General features: G+C 39.6%; 1 protein-coding gene across 2 annotated transcripts; it reads right to left on the reverse strand.

Annotated features, from left to right (window-relative positions):
* Window positions 1-1,473: 1,473 nt before the first annotated feature.
* BTF3 (basic transcription factor 3) lies at window positions 1,474-8,270 on the reverse strand. Of its 2 annotated transcripts, none has more exons than XM_069556099.2 (6): window positions 7,552-8,270; window positions 7,135-7,203; window positions 4,255-4,368; window positions 3,749-3,950; window positions 2,649-2,705; window positions 1,474-1,762 (listed from the first exon to the last, which is right to left on the reverse strand). In XM_069556099.2, the coding sequence occupies exons 1-6, from the start codon at window positions 7,681-7,683 to the stop codon at window positions 1,716-1,718; spliced, it is 621 nt and encodes a 206-aa protein (XP_069412200.1). In that variant the 5' UTR covers window positions 7,684-8,270; the 3' UTR covers window positions 1,474-1,715. The 2 variants fall into 2 exon arrangements, with proteins under 2 accessions (XP_069412200.1, XP_069412201.1); XM_069556100.2 differs by having other exon boundaries at window positions 7,790-8,110.
* Between the last annotated feature and the right edge of the window lie 5,568 nt (window positions 8,271-13,838).

The raw sequence follows: 13,838 nt of genomic DNA on the forward strand, positions 1-13,838 counted from the left end.
AGAAAAACATTACTTGTCCATAGCCACCAACACACCACCAGATCCTTTAAATAATGAAGTAACCTTTTTAGAGGTTAGGGAAAAAAATTCTCCGAACATAGGCAAAACAGGAGTAACCTTAGCCAGCCTCTGCTTCAGTGAGTGGCCCTGGGATAAGCCTAGCCTGGAAATCTATTTCACATCTCTATTTAGACCCTCTCTTGTACGGATCAAACGCAAATAACTGAAAGGATGTTCAGATAGTGGCATTTTCACATGCTCAAGTCAGCCTATCACTGCAATCTCTTGGGGTGAGTGGAGAACATTTCTAAATGTGCTAGGGAAGTTCATGAGAAATGCAAATCCTCGGGCCCTCCTCCAAGTCTTCTCAATCCTCTGCCCTCCAAGCAAGCCACTGCACTTGCTTTAGCCAGTTACATACAAGAAGTGATACGTGTAGCAGCTTTAAGAGCCAGCACATGCCCCATCATCTTCACTCTGCCAGATGGAGGCTGCTTCACCAGTCTGGGGCCAGGAGTATATAGCATAGCCCAATCTGACCCACAGGTCTGGAGACATGTGCTCATGTTTTGTAATTTTGTAAACCACTGAGGCTTTAGTCCTAGTTACTGTAGCAACACATCTTAATAGAAGCACAGTAAGATATGCACACACTTTTCTTAGAGCATCTCATTTTTGTGAGTTAACAGTGACTTTGATATAGCTGTATAACTTCAAAAGGTACTTTCAAATTGGTATGGAAATTTAAAATGAATTCTTATTGTTGCAAGCAGAAACTAAGGTATGACTGCTAATATAATTTTTTAAAAGTAGCCCTATATTGCAAGAATTTTCTGGGGTAATGGAACTATTCAGTATCCTGTGGTGGCAGTCACATTACATGTTAAAATTCTTATAACTGTCAATTTTACTCTATGTTAATTTTAAAAGTAAAAAAAGTTTAAGGAAAAAAGTTTAAAATGTTATCACTTTAGGAAGACAAGGTGACACTCCTAACACAACTTTTTTTTTCAGGCATCTTGGAGAATAACTACCTAGAAGGAAGCAAAGAAATTAACTTTTTTTTTTTTTTGAAGTAAACCTCAGTTGTATCTACAAAATGGAGCTAACAGTCCCTACTTCATAGATTGAGGATTAAATCAAAGAAAACTATTATAATATATATAAGGCATTTAGTATCTTTACAACACAGACAATATTAAACACTCCACTCACCCACCAGAGAATATTTTCTTATAATTACACCCATCGCAAACCATGGAAGCCCAAGACCCACTGGAGAAAAACTTTTCAAACATTAAGAACTTTATACCACCAGTTACTTATACTGTCATTTTAAATCTTTAATCAGATTCCATTCATGATTATCAGTCATATTACATGCCATGATTAGCTTTCTATAAACAATTTTGCCTTCTGTGTACAAATTGGTATCAATGAAATAAAAAATAAAACCATATACTAGGCAAAGAATTTTATTTATCTTTGTCTCAAACTTTATTCTTAGGCTTCTTCAGCTTCATTAGCTGCAAAGAATAAATTGTATATAAGCAAAAACTGAAAAGAGCTGCAGTGTCCAGGGGCTTAGGCTTAAAAATATTAGAGATCTAGATTTTATCAGATCCATAAACAAAATTTTAAAAAGCAGTCATAATATAAAATAGCAGCTCCCAGTAACTTCTTCAAGATTTATCTTCTTCAGAAGTTAACTCAATTCAGTTTGCTTCATTCTTGGAAGCCTCATCAAAATTCTCCACAAGATCTAGGAAAAGGAAAAGAAAAAAAGAGAAACTCAGAAAAAAAGCCAAGTCTTCAAAAATAACCATCAGTTGTTAAAAAAGGAGATAGAGAAATGCAGTCAAAATATATCCTACAGTTAAAATTAGGATATATATTAAGACATTTTTTTTATTTCCAATGAAGCCACTAACCATTTGATATATTTTGAAGTACATAATTTGACATATAATTAACACAAGGAAAAGAGAGATATTAATTTTCAGTGATACAACTACTATGCTTAAAGAATATATATGCCCTCCCCATTCCCACTCCACTCTAAGAATTACAGCTTAGCAATATAATATATTAGTCATGTTAGGGCACAAACAAAGAATACCACTACACAATGTGAAGTTTTCCTGGATACCTCAGGACACCTGTCTATGCAAAGTAGTATTTCTAAGTCTAGGCAGTCTACTGTCCAATAATTGTTTCACAACAAAATAAATTATCCAGGATAGAAAAATGCCTCACTATTGCCAAACAAGTTTTTCTGCCGATTTTAGAGTGATTATATACCAAGATATTTCTACAACTTCTTCATGCCGTCCCATGCATCTATGGATCTCATACGTCAGTGGAAAACAGGTGATTTGTGGTCTACAAGTAGCTATTATACTGAGATTACAACATACATACCTATTAACTCAATATTTAAGGTCAGATACCTTCCTAGGATTCCAAACAGAAAAACCAAGCCTAGAAACCTAACCTCCAACTGAATACTACTGTGTTATTTTTCTCCTTCTCCCTTTGCCCCACTTTACGCTATGACCCGCCTCCCCAGGTAATCTTTCCTATGGTGCAAAATTCTTCATTCTCCCTTGCTAAGATTCTCTAGTTTAACCACAAGTAAAGGTTCCTACCTGGAACTTCATCATCATCCTCCTCTCCAGTGGCAAGTGGTGCTTTTCCATCCACAGCTGGGAAAGAAAACGTGAGTGTTCAATAAACATTAACCAAGAGAACAAAAGATGAAAGGTCAAATGCTGTTACGACTTAGGTTTACGGTGACGTGGGATTTCATCTATAATACTAGCAATAACATGATAGTCTGATGTCCACAAATAAGCAAGAATACTAGTACCAGCAAACACGCCAAATTCCAAACCCATCCTTTCAATCCCGCTGACCTACCACAGGGTAAAGGTAAATCCACATACCAAAAAACCTTTACTGAAGTGAAAATTAACAAACCAAAAAACTAAAAGTGCCTTTGATAAGCCTCCACTTTCCTTTCACTACACAAGAGAGTGAACTATACTTGAGAGATGAGACCTCACAGTACTAGCCGTGTACAATTTTCCATGGCATCCTTCAAAAGCCTACCTCTGCTATGAAAGCAGGCTTTTTAGCAAGAAAAAACAAGCACACACACATATAAACTGATTAAAGCAGAGTGAGCAAATGTCAAGAAAAACATGGATGACTAAATAGCAAGTCATATAATAAATCTATCTCGATTCATTATTTCTACTGCTCAAAATTTTAATCAGAGGCCTTCAGCATAAAGTAGCTATCCCCCTTATGTACACCTATTCAACCACACAACTTTCTGCTCTAAACAGAATCCTCATTACACCATAATCCAGAATGGTGGCAAGCCAATTCTTCAAGACTATTGGCAATACCAGTTGAATTTGTAAAACTAAAGAATATATTTTAATCTATACCGCCATTCATTCTTTAAAAGTCCTCATTTCTAGCTAAAAAAGGTAAAATTTTTAGTCTCTGATCCAAAAGAGAAAGCTAGTAGAAAAAACATTTCATTTAATCAAGTATAATGATCAAAGCATACTAGATAAACTACTGAACACTGGCTTAAAATCAATATAAAAACTGATATTCTTTAGAGGAAAGTTTACATTTCCAAATTTAAAGATATTCATATCTATTTGCATCATAAATTTTAGAACTCTACTGATAAGTCAGTAACCCTAGGCAAAACCGCTACTAGCAAACTCACATTGTTTGGGCAGAGCTTCAGCCAGTCTCCTTAAACTGGTGAGACTGTCGGCACCAAGCTGGTTTAAGATGCTGGGGAGCATTTCTGTCAGTTGCTTTGTCTCAGCGTGGCCCGTAATGGTGAAAGTGTTTGCTGCCAGAGATGCCTGAACTTTAGGGTTGTTAAAGTGGATCACTGTTCCTTGATTTGTGAACATATTCACCTAAAAAGAAAAAAAAAAGTTAAATTAGCAACACCCATCAAAATCTCTTTAAAACTGAACACTTTATTAAGCAGAAGTCTAAGTAACCTGTACTTCACTGTACTGCAGAAGCAAAATTCTGCCTGAAATGGAAAGTACAACCTAATCACTTTACCCTTAGTAATCGCCCTGATAATTATTGAGTACAAACAAATATTTTAGAGATGAAATTCTCTGCTGGAAGTAGAGTCAAAAGTCATAAATGCACGAACAATAGTTTTCAGCCAAATCTTAATTTTGTGAAGAAATAAAATTTGACACTTACCTCTTCAATACCAGAGATATTGTTTACCCCTAACTTCTTTAAAGAGAACTGAAGTTTTTTGTCATCTGCTGTGGCTGTTCTATGAACCACCTTCTTCTTTCTGCGAGCAGTTCCCTATTGGAGGGAGAAAAGGAAAGAATACAGCACATGTTTATGCCACAAGAGGACCTCTCAACCTGTGTTAAGAAAATTACCATAACCACAACCTTTTACACAGGGAGTAGGCATATTAAGGCACAGATGAAAGCCAAAAGAGGGAAATGAAGAAAATTGCATACAAATCCTTCATAACTTTCACACTTCTAGTTTTGTCAGATATAAAGGAATGATCTTTCCCAAGTTTTACTTTTTTACATTATCTGCTCTAGAAATTATCGGAGGTAGCATGCGCCAACCTTAGAAAGCCTCATTTAGAAATCCATGTCGATAACCATTATTTAACCTTTTGTTTTTATATTAAAGAAAAACCAACATTCATTAATATTCACAGGCAAGATCTTAAAAGACACAAGTCTATATACAGACTTCTACAGCACCCAAGAGTAAAACCTGAATTTCTTAACTTACCAGGCCCCCTACACAATCTGCCCTGCCCCTACTATGCCACTCTTGACACTACTACACACACACTACCTTCAGCCAAGTGAACCTTCTTGCTATTCCTTAAATAGGCCAAATATGCAAACAGGAGCCTCTGCATGTACTGCTCCCTCTTGTAACATCTGCACGACTCCCTACCTCACTTCAGATTTCTGCTCTTATGTCACCAAACCTGAGTGGCCTTTCCCCACCAACCAGTGAAAAACAGAAATTCCCACTATCTATCCAGGTTTTTCTTCATAGTAGAGTACAGTATCTGAACTCACTGAAGGCATACAACTTGATGCATGAATAAAATACAGTCTTCAGGAAAACTTGCCTCCTGTGCCCAATCTCCACATCCCCGTCTTCCCAAAATCAAGTCACCATCTCTCTATGGCTCCCCCAAACCACAGTTAACACCCCCAAACCAAATCACCACGACCTCTGCATGTTGAAAATGCTTCTACTTCACTATGTATATTACACTATGAAAAGTTTCTTACTTTTTAAAAGATGCCTATCCCCACTACTAGGACTGAAGTCCCCCTCTAATGACTTTCAACTTCTTAAATTTTATACTCTCAGGATTGAGCAATAGGAAAGCCTTAAACAAATCATAGTGCACCTGAAGAAAATATCAATAGCTACAAAAAATATGGGTTATGAAACCCCCCAAAAACCTTTAAGAATAAACAATATCTTGAAGTGGTCATGCAGATACCCTGGTTTCCAAAGAATTCTAAAATACAACCGAAAGAATTATGTAAGATTCTAAAATCAAAACCAGTCCGCATTCTTTATGTTTCACACTCCTGACATTCAATTTTTACTGAAATAATTTATTATCAATGCTCTGACCAGATACTGAAAAAAAGGGCCTTCACAGCATTTACCTAAAAATACCTAATGCTTGCAGATTTCTCTAAAGCAACACTAACTCATCTAATTTCACATACCGCACTTAAGTAGGTTTCTTAAAAGGTGAAGAAAATGTTTCCACATTACAATGACAGAAAGACAACCGACATTAACAATTAAAATTTAATCCTACACCAGCCTTAAGAATCTTCAACTTTCCTTTACCCTAGAGTCTTTCACAAGTTAAAGACTAATGACCAGATTAACAACAACAACAAAAGGCACACAAGCACCTTATTCACATGACTCCCCTGAAACCTGCACTAGAAGGAACGATGATTAACATCCTATAAGAGCACCCAAACACTGACCCACAAGGAATGAGTCTTCTTGGCACCTGAAGGTCACATCTAGCTTATAACAATTGCTAAAAAAGAAGAAACACCTACTACTGTTAATGGGTAGCTGCTGATCTTGAAAACCAGCTTTGGGGGAGGGGAGGGGAGGATTAGGATACTTTCACTATTGGCAAAATCAGGACTTAATAGACTCTACTTGAAGTCAAATGCTTAAAGTGGGAAAAACTAATAGATAATAAACTTGTAGCATGGAAGCTTTATACAAGTTTTACCAAGTAAAGACATGTTCTGTTTCACCAGGCTACCACACCTTGTTAAGCGCTAGGAATGTGCTAACACAATGCAAAATAAAATTCGGTAGACCTCTGGTAGAACGGATTTCTTATTTAAGCAAATTAGAGAATCTAAATCTTATCAAGTTCAAAAAAGAATCCCCTTGAAGGGGACCAGGAGCCACCAGGAAAAATCAATTAACCAAAACCTGATCATTTAAAAACCTGCCACTCATCACTCTCATTTCCTCAGTTTTAATGTAATTAAAAGTAAAAATGGAAAGATACCTACATAGGTAATATTTCCAAATCCAGTCATTGCTCTTGCATCCCTATGCAATGTACCTATAAGAATGACACCTTCAAATACCCCGGAAAATAGACAACGACTCCAGATTGCATTTAGCTAAGGAAAGATTACAGAAACGTCTTAATTTACAAGTGACCTGGACTTCCAACTATTAAGTATAATTACCCAGAGCCATTTGAAAAGACAGATGAAACTTAAATTCAGTTTTAGTTGTTTATTAAAAAAAAAAAATCAAGCACCAACTTTACACAACTTAGGTTATAAAGTCAATGACAAAACAAGCCAAGGGTTTAAGGGCCACGTGATGACCTAACTGAAATGATACACAGACTACATTGTATATCTAATTTAATTCCTGCCATTCCCTTCACATGATTTGCTAGTTCGGTGAAATGCCCTCTCGAAACAAAGTGACAAGTCAGTTATATTAGAAATGCAAAGGAGAAAAAACCTAAACCACAAAACTTCAAAAGAAAAACCCCCAACTATTTAAACTTACTTTCCCACCAATGCGCACTTGTGCCTGCAGTTTGGCGAGTTTCTCCTGGTTCATGATAGTTTCTTTCATCTAGAAAAACAGGAAACCCTCAGCGAGGAAAGCTCTAGTTCACTCCAGCATTCCACGCTCGTTATTTCCCAAGACACCAGCAGAATACATGTCCTACACAGGCGGAGGCCTGGATCCCAAACCCACCCCACACCCCAAGCTCCCGAATTTCAATTTTCGTGGGAGCCCAAAGAGCACCCGCTTTCCCATCCCACTCCCACAACCCCCCAGCTCTTTACAAGCCCAGAGAAAGGGCTCTAATCCGCGCCGGATCGCCCCCCCACCCCCACCCCCACCCCCGGCCCCGGCCTGGCCTCGGCCTAGCCAGGGCCTGCCCTGCCCGGCCACTCTCCGCAAGCCTCGCGGTACCTGAGGCTCCTGTCCTCGGGTTCCGCCGGGAGGTGGAGGAAGAGATGCCGCCGCCTCGCCCCCAGGGCAGCCGCCCCTGGCCCGACCTCGACCCCGAGAGTCAGCCTGAGTGGGTGCGCCTGTCCGTCGCATCGCCTTCCTCTCCTCAGCCCTGTCCCTCCCTGTCTCGCTCCTTCCGGGAACTTCCCGCCCCCGTTCCCGTCCGCCTCCCACGCCGGCGTCCAGAGCCTTTTTGTACCTTGTTGGAGCGGAAATGGGGCCGCGCGGGGGACTAGGGTTGGCGCTCAGGTGGTCTCGGGCAGACCAGCTGAGGTTAGGCGCACACACGCGGGGACGCAAGATGGCAGCTAGAGGGAGGCCGGAAGTGACGCAACGCCACTTCCTCCAAAAGTCAGGAAACGGACTTCTGCGAGCGCTCAGTGCCTGGCTGCGCACGCGCGGCCTCACGGGGCCGCGTTTGTGACGGTTCGCTGTGCCTTTCTTTCCTCGTCCAGCAATGGCAGGGTTGAGACCGTACGAGAGACTGGGCTGGCAGCACCGCGAGTGGCCCTGGGAAAGGCTGTGGAGGGGCCAGAGAACACAATTCTTTGCATAGTTAGGGTTGAGTAAGTCGCACTGTCTCAGGGCCCCATCCCCAAGTTCTTCAGGCTCAGAAGACAGCGCCTGTTCACGTTTGCGGAAATAAGTGGGGCACCTGGAGTGTGCTCACCTGTTTAGCCAACTCTCCACTCGCTGGGAGGTGTAGATTGGAGCAGTCATCGGAATGTTCTAGAATTTCCTCTTCCGCCCGATTTAATCTTTACTAAGAGCTTTTGTAAAAAATTAGGCTAATTTAGCTTTCCAAAGTTAGGTTGGTTGCCGGACCATGGTTCAGAATTTCTGGGAAGCATGTTCAGAAAGCCGATCTGAGTCCCATCTCTCAGCGATTCATTCTGACTGAGGATAGGAGCAGGTAATCTCCAATTCAGCGGGTGGCTAAACACTTTAGATCCGTGAACTTACTTACCTTACTTCTTATGAGTCTTAGATAAAAAGTTGACTACTTGATACCAGTTGACCTGGATTTGACTATTAGCGATTCACAGTTGAACACATTTTACCTTTCTGAACTGAGTGCTTCAGTCAAAGGAGAATTTGTGCCCGGTGTGCTTGGGGAAGTTAAAATTTTCCACACACTAGGACAAGCTCTAAGACAGTCTTAAAACAACCGATATTGAACATGGCAATTTAAATCATAATGATAGCTGATCAGCCTTTTTGTGGTCTTAGCTAGGAAAAGTCTTTGCATATTAAAAATTGAGTCGGAAACCTAAGCTAGAGAAAATATAATTTATATAAAGCAAGAAAACTTGTCTAGGTGCAGATTTCTCTCCAATTAAGATTAACATTTCTGTTTTTGAATACTTATCTACTGTAAATGTGTCAAATTGTAGCGTCTCTGGGGAAAGAACCGATGAGGACCGCAGTGTTGTTTTTTAGGATAGTGTTAACAGTTGATATTTTCTCAAAAAAACAATGTTGCTTCTATTATTAAGTTTACTAAAGAAAAGGGAGTTTGTACTGTTAGGCTCTAGGGGGTCACTATCCTAACAATAAATTCTGACTCTGCTAATATTTACATACTAGTCTTTAAAAGAAATAACTGAAGAGATTCCTCCCTGACTCCATACCCAGAAAATAGCTACTAAGTTGCCATCTTAGCTCAGTGGCCAGATAAGTAACTCACATATTACCTTCTCCTGCCATGTCTATGACAAATATGGATTACTGGCTCTCACACTTTATTGCTGAGCTTGAACAAATCTAAGAATCATTTATTGAGCACTCAACCTGGCCATTGTCAATAGAGTAGGCAAGAAAGGGGAAACCTGCAGTCCTGCTTGGTTTACAGTTTAATCAGTGTCCAGAAATTATTCTCATCTCTCAGATGTACTTGAGTCAGCTTCAGTAAGAACTGAAATATTTACTCTATGTTTATTTGTTAAGAACCCTGTTCTGACCTATAAGAAGTATAAGGAGTCACTAAGGATAAATGTTCTCATGGTTTTGGTTGCTTCATTTTCTGGCCCTTGTCTGATAACCACAATGGACTTTTTTTGTTTGTTTTTCTTTTTAAAGTTTCTAAACCTTAAACTTTTCTCCTAGCAACACCCCCCCCCCCTACCTTGATCAAGTTAAAAGCTATACCTCATCTAGCCCTCAGTTTAAGTGTTCCAGGAAAGCTTTCTTTGACACCCTCAACCTCTTTAAGTTACATCCATCATACTCATTTTTAGTTGTGGTATTTTATTAAATGCAAAATGAGAGGTTGATAATTTTGTTGAGTACATGGAGAATCGAGAATTACTGAACTAGGGTCTTAACAATTTTCCACTGGGTTAATACTGTGTTGGCTCTTTATTGAATCCTCACAGAAAGCTTATGAGATAGGTACTCTACATATTCATGGCGTGGAAACTGAGGCTTAGAGAGTTAAAGGTGTGAAAATAGACACACACCGCCTCATCTTACCTCCACCAAGTCTATCCATCTATATGTATCTGAACGTGTTTGTTGTCTTCCCTCCTGTTAGACATGAAAGAAATAGTGCCTCTACTTGTTTCACTCAGGTCCTTGATTCTTCTGTTATTGCTTTCCTCTTATATCTGTCTTCCCTCTTTCAACTAGATCATTCTGCCAGTACACTGGATATGCCTTAGTATCAGGTATCTTAAAGAAAACAAAACAAAATTTTGACTTCTCTTCACCTCCAGTCGAGCTTCGCTGGTGGCTCAGCTGGTAAAAAATCCGCCTGTGATGCAGAAGACCTGGATTCGATCCCTAGGTTGGGGCGGTTTCCTGAAGATGGGAAAGGCTACCCACTCCAGCATTCTGGCCTGGAGAATTCCATGGAGTGTATAGACCATGGGGTCGCAAAGAGTCAGACACGACTGAGGGACTTTCACTTCCCCTCCAGTCACTGCTTAATTTTTGTGTTCCTTTTTATAGCAAAATTTCTCCCCAAATTGTCTAAACCTCCATCTTGAAAAATCCAGAGGCAAACTCTCAGTTCTCATTTTAGGCAGTATTTGACTCACTTGGCCCTTCCACATTTTCAAACATTTTCTTCTCCAAGCTTCCAGAACATCTCACCTGGTTTCCTTTTACTTTATTGGCATCTCTTCAGTCTGCTTTAATTTCTTCCTCTGACTTCTAAATATTAGAGATGCTCACATCTTAGTCCTATGTTCTTTTCTGTCTATACTCTCCCTAAATGGTTTCATCCCATGGTTATAAATATCTTCATTTTGGTAAGTCCTAAAATTATAATTCCAATTTTTTGACTATCAGACTGAACATTCTTTTTGCATCATTATGGAAAACTTCAGGCACATGAAATTAAAAATAATATAATGAACTTCCATTAGTTCATCACCCAGTCATCAACAATTAAACTAACACATAGACTCATTGTTCTTTTTTTAACTGATTTTTTTCACCTACTCTCACACTCACATTAGTATTTTAGCGATGCTGTGCAGCAGGCAGGATGTTTCCCCAACCAGGGATCAAACCCCCACCTCTGTAGTGAAAGCACTAAATCCTAGCCACGAGGCCACCAGGAAACTCCAGACTCGTTATTCTTAATATGGTAGGGTGATTACTTATTTTTCATTTTTGAAGTTGACATATTTACAGACCTCTGTTCCATATATATTTTAGGTTTTGTTCAATTATTTAAATTCTTTTCCCTTGGGATTGATTGTGTAGATTTGGGAAGCTTTTAAAATCTTTATTTATTAGTGTATGAGTCTGCATTCAATTGCAGGAAATATATCTGGCTATTTTAAATGTATACCGATTTAACATGGGGAATAAGTGTTTAGAATATTGTTTAAAGGGTTGAGGAGCAGGCTGTCCGAAACGAGTCCCAGGATAATACTGCCAAACTGGGCTGTCAAGGAAACTACTACCGCTGTCCCCACCCATCAGGATGGTGGGGAATCAGGACTTCGCAACTGAACTTTCTGATGTTAAGAATACACTGCAGTAGCTACAATTCAAAAATCCAGAAGACATTGTAACAGTAAGTACTCAAAGCAAATGACTGTGCTGTGGAAAGCTGCTGCAGAAAATACTAGGATCTTAACCATGCTCACCAGCCAAAAAATAGAGTAGCAAAAAAAAAGCCTTTTGCCTTACTTCCACCTTCCACACTTTACTTAAATGTATCCAATTGACAGAAATCACTTACCTCTAGAACTCTAGTTGCCTGCAGAATTGTAGTGTTTAAAATGTCAAGATTTATAGGACAAGAAGCTTGAAAGAAGTTTGAATGAATGCTGAATCTTCACATTCACAACCACCATAATGCATCTATTTTTCAAATATTTTATGCACTTCAATAGAGATAACTTTTGGAAGATCTTATGCATTCTTTGTTAGCTGGATTCTCAGATATAAAATAGTCTATTTTTTTATTTTTTAGATATTGCAAATATCTTCTCGTGGTCTGTTACGTTTGTAGTACCCTTGTTGAACAAAATCATTACATTTTTATCTCAAGTAATGCATCAATTTACAGAATATATGAGCAACAGAAAAAAATGAATTATTCCACAGAATGCAGTCAACAAAATTCAGGTTACAGGAAATGACAGGACAGTTAACCTGGTATTTCAACAAATAAAATTCAAAGTAGAAAAGGGGGGAAAGGAGGAGAGAGGGGGTTCCTTAGCTAAAAAGAGACCTAAGAGAAATATCTGCCCACCCCCGTCATAAAAAAGAAAAGAAAGGCCAGGCAAAGCTAGAGTGTTTAGGGATGCATGCTTAGGTGATAAAAATGAAAAGGAGATGGTCAGAAGCATCAGGATAGTAGCTATTCTTGAAGAAGAAGGGTTGTAATTGGAAGGAGACAATGTGGAAGTTTGGTAGGGTGGTGAGCAAGGGTCTCTATTGACCTGTTAGTGGTATGCAATTTTTTGTATTTGCTATACGTAACCATAAAAGTTTTTTTAAAGGATGAAAAGCAATATATATAAAATACAAAGTTATGTGCATACTTAAGGCCATATTTCAATGTTAGAATGGTGTAAAGAGAAATGTATATTTGGACTTCATCCCAGGTTCTGGGCCACAGCTCCTCACCCCCTTGGAGTGGTAAGAGCGTCTTTTGTACTCTAACAAGATGATAGTGTGTTGAAGCCCCTGCATAGCTTCCGGTTGGGTCACGTTGCCACAAAAGATGAAGGCAGGACTGGGGGATTGAGGGTTATGACTTTTAGGCCCATCGCTCCCCCACCACCCTCCAGGGAGGAGAGAAGGCATAGAGGTTGAGTTTAATCATCAGTGGCCAATATTTTAATCAATCATGCCTATAAAATGAAACCTCTGTGAAAAACCCCTAAACAAGAGGGTTTGGAAAGCTTCAGGGCTAGTGGTGACCACATCAAGGTGCTGGGAGGGTGACAGAGGCCAGAGAGGGCAGTGGACATATGCAGCAACAGAGATGGACTTGGCATCACGCTGAGTGGAGTAACTCAGACAGAGAAGTATCGTAGGACATCCCTTACATGCGGAATCCAAAAAGAAGTGATACAAATGAGCTTACAAAACAGGAGACTCACAGACTTAGAAAACTAACTTACAGCTGCCAGGGGGAAGGGATAGTTAGGTAATGTACACACTGCTATATTTAAAATGGATAGACAACAAGGACCTATTGTATAGCATGCGGAACTCTGCCCGATGTTATGTTCCAACCTGGATGGGAGGGGGATTTGGGAGAGAATGGCTACCTGTGTATGTACGGCTGAGTCCCTTCACTGTTCATCTGAAACTACCACAACATTGTTAACTGGCTATATCCCAGTACAAAATAAAACGTTTAAAGTTTGGAAAGCTAAAAATAAGTAAATAAAGATTCAGATAGAGACACTTAAAAAAGATGGGGCATGAAGATTCCAGAAATTCCCCTCCCGCATACCAGTCCTTATTTATCTCTTACATTTGGCTGTTCCTTAGTAATATCCTTTATAATAAGCCAGCTATCATAGGTACAGTTTCCTGAATTGTGTAAGCCACTCTAGCGAAAGTCTGAACTTGAGGAAGTCATGGGAACTCCTGGTTTACAGTCAGTTGGTCAGAAATAAGGGTGGCTGAGGACTTGGAACTGGCATCTGAAGTGGGGGCAGTCTGGTGGGACTGATCGCCCCCCCCCTTTTTAAACAAGATTTATGTATTTATTGACTGTGGTGCATTGTTCTTTGTTGCTGCATGCAGGCTTTCTCTAGTTGCAGCTTGTGGGG

Source organism: Ovis canadensis, chromosome 16 (assembly GCF_042477335.2).
Source record: "Ovis canadensis isolate MfBH-ARS-UI-01 breed Bighorn chromosome 16, ARS-UI_OviCan_v2, whole genome shotgun sequence".
Lineage (NCBI taxonomy): Eukaryota > Metazoa > Chordata > Mammalia > Artiodactyla > Bovidae > Ovis > Ovis canadensis.

What these genes read in the sequence shown, in the direction of transcription:
- BTF3 (XM_069556099.2), bottom strand. Translation starts at nt 7,683, where the DNA reads ATGCGACGGACAGGCGCACCCACTCAGGCTGACTCTCGGGGTCGAGGT. An exon ending in AAGTGCGCATTGGTGGGAAA is followed by an intron (nt 4,369 to 7,134) that starts GTAAGTTTAAAT and finishes TCCCTCCAATAG; the next exon opens with GGAACTGCTCGCAGAAAGAA. An exon ending in ATATCTCTGGTATTGAAGAG is followed by an intron (nt 3,951 to 4,254) that starts GTAAGTGTCAAA and finishes TTTTCTTTTTAG; the next exon opens with GTGAATATGTTCACAAATCA.